Below are 14,847 nucleotides of genomic sequence, written 5' to 3' on the forward strand. Positions count from 1 at the left end.
CTGGCTTGTGCAGTTAGACCAGTAGAGGTGTCATGAGTTGAGATAACAGAGCAGGAGGGACAGGTTTGGTGGAGAATGAGAATGACTTCATTTGTTCAGCCGTGCAACAAATATTTGAATACTTGGCTGTTACCCTGTGTAAAGTATTGAGCCACGTGCTGGGGATTCCAGTGATTAACCCCAAAGCTTACAGATTAGGAACGGATGCAATGCAAAAAAAACTCCCCGCTGTAACACCAGCCATAGAATATATGCCATGGGAGGAAGCTAGTGGATCCCACCTTCATGAGCAGGCTGTCTAAGCAGAGACACAGCAAATTAGTATGAGAACAATAGGGAAAGGAAAGGACTTTAAGAAATTCCAAAGGGGAGAGAGTATGATGCATTTAAGGAACTTAGCAACAACAGTGATAGTAGTGATGAGGCCCACAGCAGCAGTAGCTAATCTTTATAGAAAATTGAATGCTAATCTTAATCACTATTCCACATAATTATTCCAAATACCTGTATTAATTAATTTAATCCTCAAAACAATCTGTGAAGCAGGCACTATAATAAGCCTCATTTTACAGAAGGAGAAAATGAGACACAACATAAATAACTTGCCCAAGGTCTCTCGGCTAGTACATAGGCAGAGGGGAGTTTTGGACCAGACTTGAGAGATCGTGCTCTTACCTACTGCTGCTCTGAACACATAATAAATAAAGTATAACTCACTGTTATTAAAGCACGGGGTGTGAGGGGGAGGACGGAGGAGTGCCGCTGTTGAGAGGGCAGGAGTCAGACAGAGCCTGAGGTCAGTTTGGGATAGTGTTGAAAGGACCCTGTGGACATCCAGACTCCTGAGGCAATTCGACCACACACCTGGCGTTAAGGACACAAGATCTGAGCTAGAGAATTGAAGTTACTGTTAGGAATGTAGTTGAAATCACTGATGAGTGGCTTTATGACAAGGAGTAAAGGAGCAGATGCCATTAATGTGCTGTGGAAAATAGGGAGGAGGAGCATGATAATAAAAACAGCTGCAGCTTATTGAATCCAGAGCTCATTCTAAGCACTTTTTATGTAATGAATAAGTAACCAGAAGCTTTGTCACTTACGTTTATAAAATCCTTTATAGTACAACCTATGGCTAATACCGATGCCATAAATTTGTTGTCCTAGCCATATAGGGCATCTAACTTCTATTAAGAAAAGATGATTTATTTTTTTTTCTAAATCATATGATGATTAGAGCATTTTCAGGGAGAAAGGTGTTTAATCAGTATATTTTATTATTTCTTTTCCATTCAAGTGTTTCATTAACATCTTCAACACTTATTATCTTTTCCACAAATTTTATATTATACTGTACTTTGAAATAATGAAATAAGTATACCTACACTTTAAAATGAGGATGCATTTACTATCAAAAATATAGTCTTATACTGGAGAATGTTTCCTAGTAGGAAAAGCACATGGCTTGGGCTTTTTATGAAAACCACATTTGTGGTGCTTGCTTCGGCAGCACACGTACTAAAATTGGAACGATACAGAGAAGATTAGCGTGGCCCCTGTGCAAGGATAACACGCAAATTCGTGAAGCATTCCATATTTTTAATTGACCACATAGTTGGAAGTAAAGCACTCATCAGCAAATGTAAAAGAACAGAAATTATAACAAACTGTCTCTCAGACCACAGTGCAATCAAACTAGAACTCAGGATTAAGAAACTCACTCAAAACCGCTCAACTACATGGAAACTGAACAACCTGCTCCTGAATGACTACTGGGTACATAACGAAATGAAGGCAGAAATAAAGATGTTCTTTGAAACCAATGAGAACAAAGACACAACATACCAGAATCTCTGGGACACATTCAAAGCAGTGTGTAGAGGGAAATTTATAGCACTAAATGCCCACAAGAGAAAGCAGGAAAGATCTAAAATGCACACCCTAACATCACAATTAAAAGAACTAGAGAAGCAAGAGCAAACACATTCAAAAGCTGCAGAAGGCAAGAAATAACTAAGATCAGAGCAGAACTGAAGGAGATAGAGACACAAAAAAACCCTTCAAAAAATCAGTGAATCCAGGAGCTGGTTTTTTGAAAAGATCAACAAGACTGATAGACTGCTAGCAAGACTAATAAGAAAAGAGAGAAGAATCAAATAGACACAATAAAAAATGATAAAGGGGATATCACCACCGATCCCACAGAAATACAAACTACCATCAGAGAATACTATAAACACCTCTACGCAAATAAACTAGAAAATCTAGAAGAAATGGATAAATTCCTGGACACATACACCCTTCCAAGACTAAACCAGGAATAACTTGAATCCCTGAATAGACCAATAACAGGCTCTGAAATTGAGGCAATAATTAATAGCCTACCAAACAAAAAAAGTCCAGGACCAGACGGATTCACAGCCAAATTCTACCAGAGGTACAAGGAGGAACTGGTACCATTCCTTCTGAAACTATTCCAATCAATAGAAAAAGAGGGAATCCTCCCTAACTCATTTTATGAGGCCAGCATCATCCTGATACCAAGCCTGGCAGAGACACAACAAAAAAAGAGAATTTTAGACCAATATCCCTGATGAACATCGATGGAAAAATCTCAGTAAAATACTGGCAAACTGAATCCAGCAGCACATCAAAAAGCTTATCCACCATGATCAAGTGGGCTTCATTCCTGGGATGCAAGGCTGGTTCAACATATGCAAATCAATAAACATAATCCAGCATATAAACAGAACCAAAGACAAAAACTACATGATTATCTCACTAGATGCAGAAAAGGCCTTTGACAAAAATTCAACAGCCCTTCATGCTAAAAACTCTCAATAAATTAGGTATTGATGGGACGTATCCCAAAATAATAAGAGCTATGTATGACAAACCCACAGCCAGTATCATACTGAATGGGCAAAAACTGGAAGCATTCCCTTTGAAAACTGGCACAAGACAGGGATGCCCTCTCTCACCACTCCTATTCAACATAGTGTTGGAAATTCTGGCCAGGGCAATCAGGCAAGAGAAAGAAATAAAGGGTATTCAATTAGGAAAAGAAGAAGTCAAATTGTCCCTGTTTGCAGATGACATGATTTTGTATATTTAGAAAACTCCATCGTCTCAGCCCAAAATCTTAAGCTGATAAGCAACTTCAGCAAAGTCTCAGGATACAAAATCAATGTGCAAAAATCACAAGCATTCTTATACACCAATAACAGACAAACAGCCAAATCATGAGTGAACTCCCATTCACAATTGCTTCAAAGAGAATAAAATACCTAGGAATCCAACTTACAAGGGAGGTGAAGGACCTCTTCAAGGAGAACTACAAACCATTGCTCAATGAAATAAAAGAGGACACAAACAAATGGAAGAACATTCCATGCTCATGAAGAGGAAGAATCAATATCGTGAAAATGGCCATATTTCCAAAGGTAATTTATAGATTCAATGCCATCCCCATCAAGCTACCAATGACTTTCTTCACAAAATTGGAAAAAACTACGTTAAAGTTCATATGGAACCAAAAAAGAGCCCTCATTGCCAAGACAATCCTAAGCCAAAAGAACAAAGCTGGAGGCATCACCCTACCTGACTTCTAACTATACTACAAGGCTACAGTAACCAAAACAGCATGGTACTGGTACCAAAACAGAGATATAGATCAATGGAACAGAACAGAGCCCTCAGAAATAACGCCGCATATCTACAACTATCTGATCTTTGACAAACCTGACAAAAACAAGAAATGGGGAAAGGATTCCCTATTTAATAAATGGTGCTGGGAAAACTGGCTAGCCATTTGTAGAAAGCTGAAACTGGATCCCTTCCTTACGCCTTATACAAAAATTAATTCAAGATGGATTTAAGACTTAAATGTTAGACCTAAAACCATAAAAACCCTAGAAGAAAACCTAGGCAATACCATTCAGGACACAGGCATGGACTTCATGTCTAAAACACCAAAAGCAATGGCAACAAAAGCCAAAATTGACAAATGGGATCTAATTAAACTAAAGAGCTTCTGCACAGCAAAAGAAACTACCATCAGAGTGAGCAGGCAACCTACAGAATGGGAGAAAACTTTTGCAATCTACTCATCTGACAAAGGGCTAATATCCAGAATCTACAAAGAACTCAAACAAATTTACAAGAAAAAACGCCATCAACAAGTGGGCAAAGGATATGAACAGACACTTCTCAAAAGAAGACATTTGTGCAGCCAACAAACACATGAAAAAATGCTCATCATCACTGGCCATCAGAAAAATGCAATTCAAAACCACAATGAGGTACCATCTCACACCAGTTAGACTGGTGATCATTAAGTCAGGAAACAACAGGTGCTGGGGAGGATGTGGAGAATAGGAACACTTTTACACTGTTGGTGGGACTGTAACCTAGTTCAACCATTGTGGAAGACAGTGTGGCAATTCCTCAGGGATCCAGAACTAGCAATACCATTTGACCCAGCCATCCCATTACTGGGTATATACCGAAAGGATTATAAATCATGCTGCTGTAGAGACACATGCACACGTTACATTCATTGCAGCACTATTCAAAATAGCAAAGACTTGGAACCAACCCAAATGTCCATCAATGATAGATTGGATTAAGAAAATGTGGCACATATATACCATGGAATACTATGCAGCCATAAAAAAGGATGAGTTCATGTCCTTTGTAGGGACATGGATGAAGCTGGAAACCATCATTCTCAGCAAACTGTCCCAAGGACAAAAAAACAAACACCACATGTTCTCACTCATAGGTGGGAATTGAACAATGAAAACACTTGGACACAGGAAGGGGAATATCACATACCAGGGCCTGTCTTGGGGTAGGGGGAGCGGGAGGGATAGCATTAGGAGATATACCTAATGTAAATGACGAGTTAATGGGTGCAGCACACCAACATGGCACATGTATACATATGTAACAAACCTGCACGTTGTGCACATGTACCCTAGAACTTAAAGTATAATAAAAAAAAAGGAAAACCACATTTGTGATCTTGAGCCGATCGCATAGCCGTCTTGTCCTCATCTGTAGACTAGAATAATATCTGCCTTCTCCTTAGCTTGCAAAGACTAATTTGAATTGAATAGATTTACACCCTTGAATCTGAAAATGTTATTTCATTTGCTTGGTTTTTCTTTCTAAAAGGCACCTAGTAAATACTAGTTCTTAGTGGAGGGAAGAGAGATTTTTCTGAGAGGTGGACTGGGGAGAATCTTGTTTGTTGCATACGTGACTCTCACCTCCCCCAGAGAATTTCAGTGCCTCCCAGGCCTGGAGAGTCATGTTCTCTTCCCTCTCCACTTCTCGCTGTTAGTGGTAGCATTGACTTATCCTGGGATGGTTGGAGGAATCAGATCTATGCAATTAAGGGTATGGGACCCTTTAAACTTCTCTGGGGAAAAAGACTGTAGAAGAAAAAGCAAGAAGTTGGAGAAAAAAAATGCAGAATAGAAAACCAGAAGATGATGGGTTTTTTAGATCTGTGAATTTTGTGACTCAGTTGATTTATGATATCTTTATTTGAAACCAAAACAGACTTAACATAATTCACCTATAATAACCCACATATCAGAGGTGATTCTTTGATTTGATTCAGTCTTTTCATGTACAGACTTCGCATTTTTACATTTCTTTTATCCCTTTTGAGTGGGTAATAGGTAGGTAACAAGGTAGCTATGGCAAAAGATAGTTGTTTACTGAGAGTCCAGGATTTATAAACCTCAGCATGGCAACTTTGAAAGCTGAATTAAATAGAGGACTCCCTTAGGTAGATCAGCAAATAGAGATATGTACTCTAGACTAATTATTAACTTTGGTGTTTATTCTGTAGTTTCATAAATGTCTAACCAGTGAATTTACTCTATTTGCTAACTTCTCTTCTATATTTTTCCAGAAAGAAAAAAACCGAAGGCACCTATGACTTACCCTACTGGGACCGGGCAGGTAACTCATGTGGTCTTTGCATCTCATTTCTATCAGAGGGATGTCCCTCCCCTACAGGGGGCAGTAGTGAAAAAAGAGAGTCATTCTCAGGCCCAGGTGAACTCCCCGACACTGTTAGAACAATGGCATTACTCTTCAGTTCTCACCATTTTTACCCTCCGCAAAATCTCTTGTAGTTCTTAAGTAATGAAATGAAAAGTACAAATTTCTTAAAACAAGCTCTGTTCTTTTTCTTCTGGAAAACTTGTGTAGTTTGTCCTGTATATCTGTTTCTCATGAGGAGACTGGCTTTCTGTGGCCCTTATGAACACTGAGTAAGAAACAAAAGACTGTGGTCTCCAGGACACGGTGTGTGTTTGTCCTCTGCCATGGTTATTCACCAAGTGAAGTCCAGCAGTTTAGGAATTGGGAGGTCTCCCATGATGAGTTGTCATCTTCTGAATTACTGCAAGTGACACCAAAGGGGCCCCCCTACCAGTCTCTCACTTCCCAATCTCACTACTGGATCAGCTCTTAGGAGCCAGGAGAGTTCACTGCTGTGGCTAGGGTAGAAAAGGGCAGCTAGTGCCCCAGGGTAGATCTTGGAAAATATTTTTTGGGAAAAACGTAATTAAAGCCACCCCTAAAATAGATACTGTATCTGGCTGTACTATACTAACAGTGATTTGCCTGCATGTGTTTGGTAGAGATTGCTACCATGTACTGCTTGGTGCTGGATAGTCTATCACAGCAAAAAAAAAAACAAAACAGTTTGATTATAAAGGCAAGTTTGTGGAGATATTTGTTATAGAAATGGCTTAAATGCAACAGGATTTCTCTCTTGATATTACTGTTTGAGATACAGGTTTTTATTTAATGGTCTCTTTGGCTTACCATCACAATGAAGGTTGGTGGAAAGGAATGAAGCAGTTTCTTCCTGCAAAAGCAGTGGACCATGAGGAAACCCCAGTTCGCTATAGCAGCAGCGAAGTTAATCACCTGAGTCCGAGAGAAGTCACCACAGTGCTGCAGGCTGACTCTGCAGGTAACTATGTTGCAGCCTTCTGGTACCAGGCAGAGGGAGAAACTGCTTAGGCTTGCTATAAAGTGCTTTGGGATTTACAGTTCTTTGATCCCTTTCATGTTTAAGAAACCAATTGTTTCCTAAAGGTAGAACCACTTTTTTAAAAGGTGACTTTTCAGAGAGTCATTTCTGTATCTCAGATGTTCTGTCTGTAAAGTTCTAAAGACTCTGGGCATTACGTATGTTAACCGAGGCTTGTGGGGAGACCCGAGATGTTGAGAGGAGAGCGGGAAAGACAGAAGAAGCCTTACAGTGTTTATCCTCTTAGCCTAGTACATACTTACTTTAAATATTTCCTAATATTTGAAAAAAATCTCTGAAATTATTTTTCAAGATTTTTATTCCAGTAACTGAATGTTTCTTTTCCAATGAAATATTCTGAAAATAATTCAGAAAGGAAATATTCAGTAAAGAAATATTTTGTCTGTAAATCTAAAGAACATATGTGAAAACTCTATATGCAAAATTACATGAATGAGACTTTCTGGTATATTATTACTATGAGAAGTACTAGACAGTATGTTTAATTTTAATTTTCGAAGTTCTTGCAGATTAACTACTGATGGCAACAAAAGTACCCTAAAGAATGTTTGCTTTTAGTGTAATCTGCAGCTGCCACCCTAAATTATGCAATCTCTTTACTAGTAAAATGACTTTTCTGTTGTCTTGTGATATCCACAGAGTATGCTCAGCCACTGGTAGGAGGAATTGTTGGTACACTTCATCAGAGATCTACCTTTAAACCAGAAGAAGGAAAAGAAGCAGGCTATGCAGACCTAGATCCTTACAACTCACCAGGGCAGGAAGTTTATCATGCCTATGCTGAACCACTCCCAATTACGGGGCCTGAGTATGCAACCCCAATCATCATGGACATGTCGGGGCACCCCACAGCTTCAGTTGGTCTGCCCTCCACATCCACTTTCAAAGCTACGGGGAACCAACCTCCCCAACTAGTGGGAACTTACAATACACTTCTCTCCAGGACTGACAGCTGCTCCTCAGCCCAGGCCCAGTATGACACCCCGAAAGGTGGGAAGCCAGGTCCACCTGCCCCAGACGAATTGGTGTACCAGGTGCCACAGAGCACACAAGAAGTATCAGGAGCAGGAAGGGATGGGGAATGTGATGTTTTTAAAGAAATCCTTTGAAGGTGATGCTGCTTTTTACAAAGCATCGTTTTAAAGCACATGGCCTTTTTTTTTTTTTAATTATTAGTGGTAGTAATATATAGAATGTATTACATATCTGTCACTGAAGTGGTTGGGGAAAATGTGGTGACTGAGGTACAGGAAACTACTAATCTTGCCATCTTGCTTTAAAGTTGTTATGGTGGCACAGTTACTGCTCGCCTGTTAAATTTCAAATGTCCTGTTTGATACTACTGTAGAACACTATTTTTAATACAGAAAAAGCTCCCTATAATGCACTTCAGAGAAATTAAAAATCACTGAGAGTATTTATTACCAATGCTGCAGGTACATTAATGAACTCGAGATGGCTCTGTAAGCCTGACTGGCAGTAACGCACGGTACTGTTCTTGAAATACCTAATGGCTTGAAATTCTAGTCTTTGTGAAAGATGGGTACTATCATGATTTCCTCTTCTATTCCTATATTCTTTTCTGGATTTTTTTTTAATAATTAGTGATATAAGCATTGTTTTGATTGCAGCCATATCCACTTACCCATCTTAAGATCTATAGCTGGGATTCTCTGACTTGTAATGAGCAGGGGGATTGCTTTTTCACTTTGTGACACTCTTTAGAGCTTTAATGCTTCACAGTATATGGCCTGGTCTCATCCTTGCGTGTTCCACTTGAGGCCCTTGGTGGCTTGCCCCATTCTTGTGTTTATAAGATGTCTGAGTATTTCTGATGAGTGATGCTTGCCTTAGTCTCATGAATTCAGATCCCTTCATGTCTTTTAAGTATGCTCCTCTGTGTGTAAACAGGAACAACTTTATGATTTGAAAGCTTTAAAGGAGATTCTTCTCCCACCCCCAACTTTATTTGCAATGGGATTTCTCCTAGGAGAGTTATGAAAAGTTGAAGGCTTCTAAAGGAATACTGTAAACATGACCCACTTATATTTATCACAGTGAAAGGCAAAATTATTCACTCAGAAGTAATATAAATTACCTCTTTAAAAAGTAACCAGAATTTGTCCTTTTTGGTTTTATACATTCACAAACATACATTTTTCTTGAATCTCAAAGTATTTTATATTTTTAGTCAGAAAAAATACTTTTTCATTTCAGTTTTCCATAAACTGTTACACAAAATATAAACCTAACGTGTATTTTCCAGGACTGCGTGATCGTGCACTTTGTCTGTGTGATAAGAGGTTTGAGTAGTCCTGTATGTCACCTAGGGAACAGACATTATAGCTTCCTAGCAAATGAATATTCATGCCTTGTTTTTGATACCTCCTGGCAGCTTCCATGTCACGACTTGTTCATACCTGCCCAGAGCTAGTTTTAGACACGGCAAAATAGAAATCATCTGTAATTTATTAGCCAACAATGTGAAACCATCTTTAAAAGCCTTCAGACTGGCAAGACGACATGAGCAGCTCACCGTATGATAAAAATATATAAATTTGACATTCCCTCTTCCATAAACCTTTGTTTGTAGATTTAATGTTGAACAGTACTTTTCCATAAAGTTCTAGTCACTTCTGTTGGCCTGAGCCACCAGATTATGATGTTGCCAGAATTCACTCAATTTGAATAAAGATGAACAGTATTTGTTTTCTTGCTTCCATGAATTATATCAGTATTCTAAAACATCGCTTCAGCAAGAGAACTGTTTATTTCTGCAGGCTTCCTGCCCTTTTGTAGTATGGTTTTGTTGGCCTTATTTTCACTGGCTTTTCCTTCTCCAAACTTTGAGGCGCGATTTCATTTACTGAATCAATACATATTTTGTTTCAAAATGTTTGAAACAAAAGACATAGATGTTAGCCTTTTATTAAAACATATATGGATGTGTGAAGCACATGTATTAATGCAGCCATCCCTTTTCAGGTGGAAAGAGAGCAAACCAGTTGATTTTTTAATTCATCCTTAGTACACAGAGAATATACTTTTCCTCAAGTAATATACCTGTTTGAAGCTTTAAGAGAGATGTTTTTGGTAACTATTTCATTTTCCCAAGGAAGTTTGCTATTCTTGTGTTAATTGTGTATACCTGATTGTTTTTTCCTGGAGGTTTTTGTTGTTGCTGTTTAGTTTTGGGTTTTTTTTTTTTTTAAGAGAGGCAAGTGTGTTCTGAAATGATGCATATTTTAATACTCAATTCATATTGCCACTGTGTTATCCTTAAACTACCAGTAATTTTTATAAAATATCTAGTTTTTACGACTTTTATATAAACTTTACTTTCCAGATGAAGAGCTGAGCCTGATTGAAATGGTTTTTCTGCTTTGTACTTCTTTTTAGTTCATTGGTTTTTATAGTAGAGGTTTTCTATTTGTTTTTGTTTTTTTACTACATTTATATGTCTGATACATATACAGCTTTGGAGACAATCAAGTAACAACTGAAAATGTGAAAGTAACCATATCTGACAAAATTCCCTTGGATTTTTATCCTTTGCTTGCAACATTTAAGACTCAAAGTCACTGGTGTATTGGATTAAGTTTTTTCCTGTTAATACAATTATAGAAATACATCAGAGACACAACAAATGTGGCCATTACAGGTTTCATAAAATTACACTGACTTGGCTGTTACTTGATCTTAGGAAACAGCACAGTTTAAGATATTGTGAATTCTGACTTATACTTTATTAAATGCTGTAAATCTAAGTAGATCCTGTTGGATGTGATGGGTCTAGTCAAGTTTATTTAAGTTCATGTTTCACTGTTTGCACTTTGCATTGAACAATGGGTTTGTTCACTGATGTAAGCGGTTCGAGTGAAGAATTAATGCAGTAAGCATGACAACACATACACACTTGCCTCTCCCCATCCCCAGAAGAGGGGAGCAGAGTCCGAGCTTATCTAAATATGAATGTGGCCACAAAGCTGTGGAAAGTGACAAAGCTTGAACCCCTTTGCCCTGGCTCTGCATTGTCACCTAGAGAGCAAGAGGCCTGTAGAAACATCATGTCAGATGAAATGATTCTCTGCTTTTTGGTTCTGAACTTGAAGTCCCTAAACTGCAAAATTTAAGTAAGAGTTGGATGGTTATTAAAATGCTTTTAAAGTCAACTGTGGCACCAATTCTCATGTAATCCAACTTGTGACTTTTTTTTTTTTTTTTTTTGGTGGCACTGGGAAAAGTGGAAACAAACATGTATTGAAATACATATTGGAAATAAAAACGGTTTGAGGAGTGTCAGTGATATTCTCCCAGAATGTACTTTTCTTACCTCGGCATGTACTGTAGTCACTCAGTATTTGTATATGTTGCTAGAATTTAGATTGTAAAATAGTGAAATTTTAATGTGTTCATTTGTTTTTAATAAATTGTATATATGTCTTGCTCAGATTATTTGGTTTAAATAAAACAACCTTGAGGTTTGTAGCTTTTCCTTACACTATAAAATGCCAGATTCTTCGATTTTAACCTAATTTATGGCCAATATTGTGCTTCCAGCAACATTTGAAAATGCCACTATTGGTTTTTAATTTGACTTTTTCTATGAACAGCGCCATCTTTTTTTAAAAAAAATAATTTCAACTTTTATTTTAGATTCTAAGGGTACATGTGCAGGTTTGTTACCTGGGTATATTGTGTGATACTGAGGTTTGTGGTATGAATGATCCCATCATCCAGGTTGTGAGCATAGTACCCAATACACAGTCTTTCAGCCCTTGCCCTCCCCTCTCTCCCCCCACCCCGGTCCTCAGTGTCTGTCAATCAATCATTCCCATCTTTATGTCCTTGTGTACCCACAGCACCATCCTTTTTGAAGCATGATTTACTTTATATCAACTGAACTTCAGCAGCCACACTGCAGCCTATGGCTGTGTGGTATGAGGGGAAAATCACACTGATTGATTACCTGTGATTCCAGTTCTGGTACCTTCTTCCTTTTGCACCTCAAAGTCGTAAGAAGAATCAAAAACATATGGTGGTATTCATAATGTCTGATCTGGGTTAAATCAACTACTACTATTCTCCCCTTTATCCTGCTTTATAAGTACTGCATTCTGTTTCTGAGCCAAATCTAATGTATTTCACCCTTTATACACCCTCTTTAAAGAGGCAGGTTGGTTGTCAGTAATCAAGCCATGGTTTTCCAGTGTTTCCCAATTGTATTTATTGTTCAAAAGAGAGTAATTCGTTCTTCAGCTCATACCTCTTCTGACAACTTTTACCCATCCTTATAACTTCTGTTGTCCTGTTCCTTCACCTCTCATTCCCCTACCTCCAGATGGCCTTTGGTTACATTCATGAAAATATAGGAAGGGAGACTAGCTCATCACATTTGTAGGATTGACCGGCTTGCATTGGATCAGATTCTCTGGTGCACCCTAGGTAGCCAGGCAAGCTTTCCATCTTAAGATTAGTTTTAATCATGGGAAAATAATGAGATTTTCTTTTTGTACCATTTAAATCCAAAAATGCCAACTTCACTTTTTATATTTTTTAGAAGACAGCCTCACTCTGTCACCCAGGCTGGAGTGCAGTGGTGCGATCTCAGCTCACTGCAACCTCTGCCTCCCGGGCTCAAGCAATTCTCTCGTGCCTCAGCCTCCCTAGTAGCTGGGACTACAGCGCATACCACCACACCCAGCTAATTATTTTGTATTTTAGTAGAGATGAGGTTTCACCATGTTGGCCAGGCTGGTCTTGAACTCCTGAGTTCAGGCAATCCAACTGCCTCCCTCGGCCTCCCAAAGTGTTAGGATTACAGGTGTGAGTCACCATGCCCGGCCTCAGCCTGACTTCTTAAGTATTTACTTGTTCTGTTGTCTTCTTTACCTTTCCTAATTTACTTCAAGTGGAAAACCTTCAAAATTTAATGAATAAGTCAGGCAAAAAAAAAATAATGTTCAAGATTTTTTTTTTCCTTCTTGAGCTTGCCTGGCTTAGCTTCATTGTATAAAGTTAAACCTCATTTCTTTAAAATAATACAAAGCCATCAGAGTTTAGTATAATTGTATTCTTTAGTTATTTACTTATCTAATAAGAACTTTATGTTTAGCCCATTTCCTTTAACTTAAAAACCCTGCCTTCATTGTACCAAATTACTCTTCACAATCATGGTTCATTTAATTCTGGGGGTTGTCAGGGGAGAGCTTAATTAAACCAGTATGAACTTAGATTTCCAGTGCCACGTGGTTTCGGCTTGCCACATCAAGCCACAATCATGTGATTTTCCACCAGCCATGTTTACCGTGGCCAAATATACTTCTCAAAATGTCTTCTTATAGTCAGAATTGTTGTGGTAAACTAAATCCTTAGTAGGAAGTCATATCCCTTCAAAAATCTAAGATGAAGTAACTATAAAAAGACATGTGAAAACACCTCAGAAAACTGGCTTATTTTAAAAACAATGCAATCAAAACTTATTTTCCTGATATCTTAACATTTCTTGGTTTTCATAAGTTAAATATACAGTATTCACAGAAATTAAGCTGGTGGTTATGAATCACCAGGCAGCAACAGACAATATACATAATTATTTGATGAGTGCATCCAACATATTTTAAACTAAAAATTGCAGTACAAAAATAAAACTAACACTGTTAGCATCATCTTCTGAGTCTGTAGAGTCAATCTTGAGTCAAATTGATTACGAGATTTTTTTCTATAATGTCCTTCAAAAAGAGCTGCTCTGCAGTCACATTGTGATACGCGTTCTAAAGAAGAAAAATACAATTACCATCTTTCCCAGTCGCAAAGTATTAGCACCAATGGAATACTTTATATCTAAAAAATTCTGAATAAAGAACTCGAATGTTAAGTAATGAGTTGCATGCACTTTTAACTTTTGATAGCCTTTTAAATTACTTTCCTTACTGGTTCTTGTGCAAAAGCTTTCCCTACAGCCCACTCTTTCCATTTCAGCTCTCACATAAGTAAGGCTCCTTCATATCAAACCCTGGTAGACCGAATCATGGTACAATACAAATCTGGAGACCAAAATTTTGAGTTGTTCACTTTAATGGAAGAAGCCCCTAGAACTCAGTTTAAAAACAAAGGAAAAAAATCAGCCTGGAGATAAGAAACTATTAGAATGCCTGGTTCAGTTTAAGATGTGTTAAAAATTACTGTTCTATACATGAATATCCAAGTTTTCTTCCTGAGGAAGTTGTTTTAATATTCTGCCCTTTAGATGACACTTGAAATACCACAAGTGCTACAGGAAAGTTTAGGGCTGAGGAGAAATGAGCCTAATCCAAAGTCTGTTGGGGCACCTCATTCTTGAAATACTTAAGTGCTTGTCTTACGTAGTGGGGACAGAGGGTAGGGGTGAGGGACAAAAGACAATACAAAATCTAACCCCCTCAGCTTATATAGTGGGGTGATTCCAGGGGACTGATTTCATGAGATATATCCATATACTTTTTATCAAGTAATATTTCAATATTAAAAGTATACAGATAACATTTTAATCCTATCACTTGTGATGCACTACTAATTGAAGTTAGAATTAGCTAGGAAACTCCTTCCGAGTCAAGTAAATTACAAATCCTTAGCCAGGCACAGTGGCTCATGCTGTAATCCCAGCACTTTGGGAGGCTAAGGTGGGCAGATCACATGAGGCCAGGAGTTCGAGACCAGCCTGGCCAACATGGCAAAAACTCGTCTCTACCAAAATACAAAAAAAAAAATTAGCTAGGTGTGGTGGCAGG

The 14,847-nt window shown here is 38.2% G+C and overlaps 2 protein-coding genes and 1 non-coding gene across 3 annotated transcripts in view; 2 read left to right on the forward strand and 1 right to left on the reverse strand.

Annotated features, from left to right (window-relative positions):
• Positions 1–12,122, forward strand: part of DCBLD2 (discoidin, CUB and LCCL domain containing 2) — a 99,322-nt gene extending 87,200 nt beyond the window's left edge. Inside the window, exons 14-16 of the mRNA XM_032150324.2 lie at positions 5,924–5,973; positions 6,860–6,997; positions 7,718–12,122. Coding sequence (XP_032006215.1) covers positions 5,924–5,973; positions 6,860–6,997; positions 7,718–8,187 — 658 coding nt within the window. The 3' untranslated portion in view covers positions 8,188–12,122. The remainder of the gene's footprint in view (positions 1–5,923; positions 5,974–6,859; positions 6,998–7,717) is intronic.
• Positions 1,492–1,598, forward strand: LOC116467612 (U6 spliceosomal RNA). The gene has a single exon (XR_004247830.1). It is a non-coding gene; the product is annotated as a U6 spliceosomal RNA (small nuclear RNA).
• A 1,014-nt stretch (positions 12,123–13,136) lies between the features above and the next one.
• ST3GAL6 (ST3 beta-galactoside alpha-2,3-sialyltransferase 6) overlaps positions 13,137–14,847 on the reverse strand; it is a 69,254-nt gene continuing 67,543 nt past the window's right edge. Inside the window, 1 exon segment of the mRNA XM_032150325.2 lies at positions 13,137–13,851. Within this exon segment, the coding sequence (XP_032006216.1) occupies positions 13,765–13,851 (87 nt within the window). The 3' untranslated portion in view covers positions 13,137–13,764.

The sequence above is a fragment of the Hylobates moloch genome, unplaced genomic scaffold (assembly GCF_009828535.3).
Source record: "Hylobates moloch isolate HMO894 unplaced genomic scaffold, HMol_V3 SCAFFOLD_4, whole genome shotgun sequence".
Classification (NCBI taxonomy): Eukaryota; Metazoa; Chordata; class Mammalia; order Primates; family Hylobatidae; genus Hylobates; species Hylobates moloch.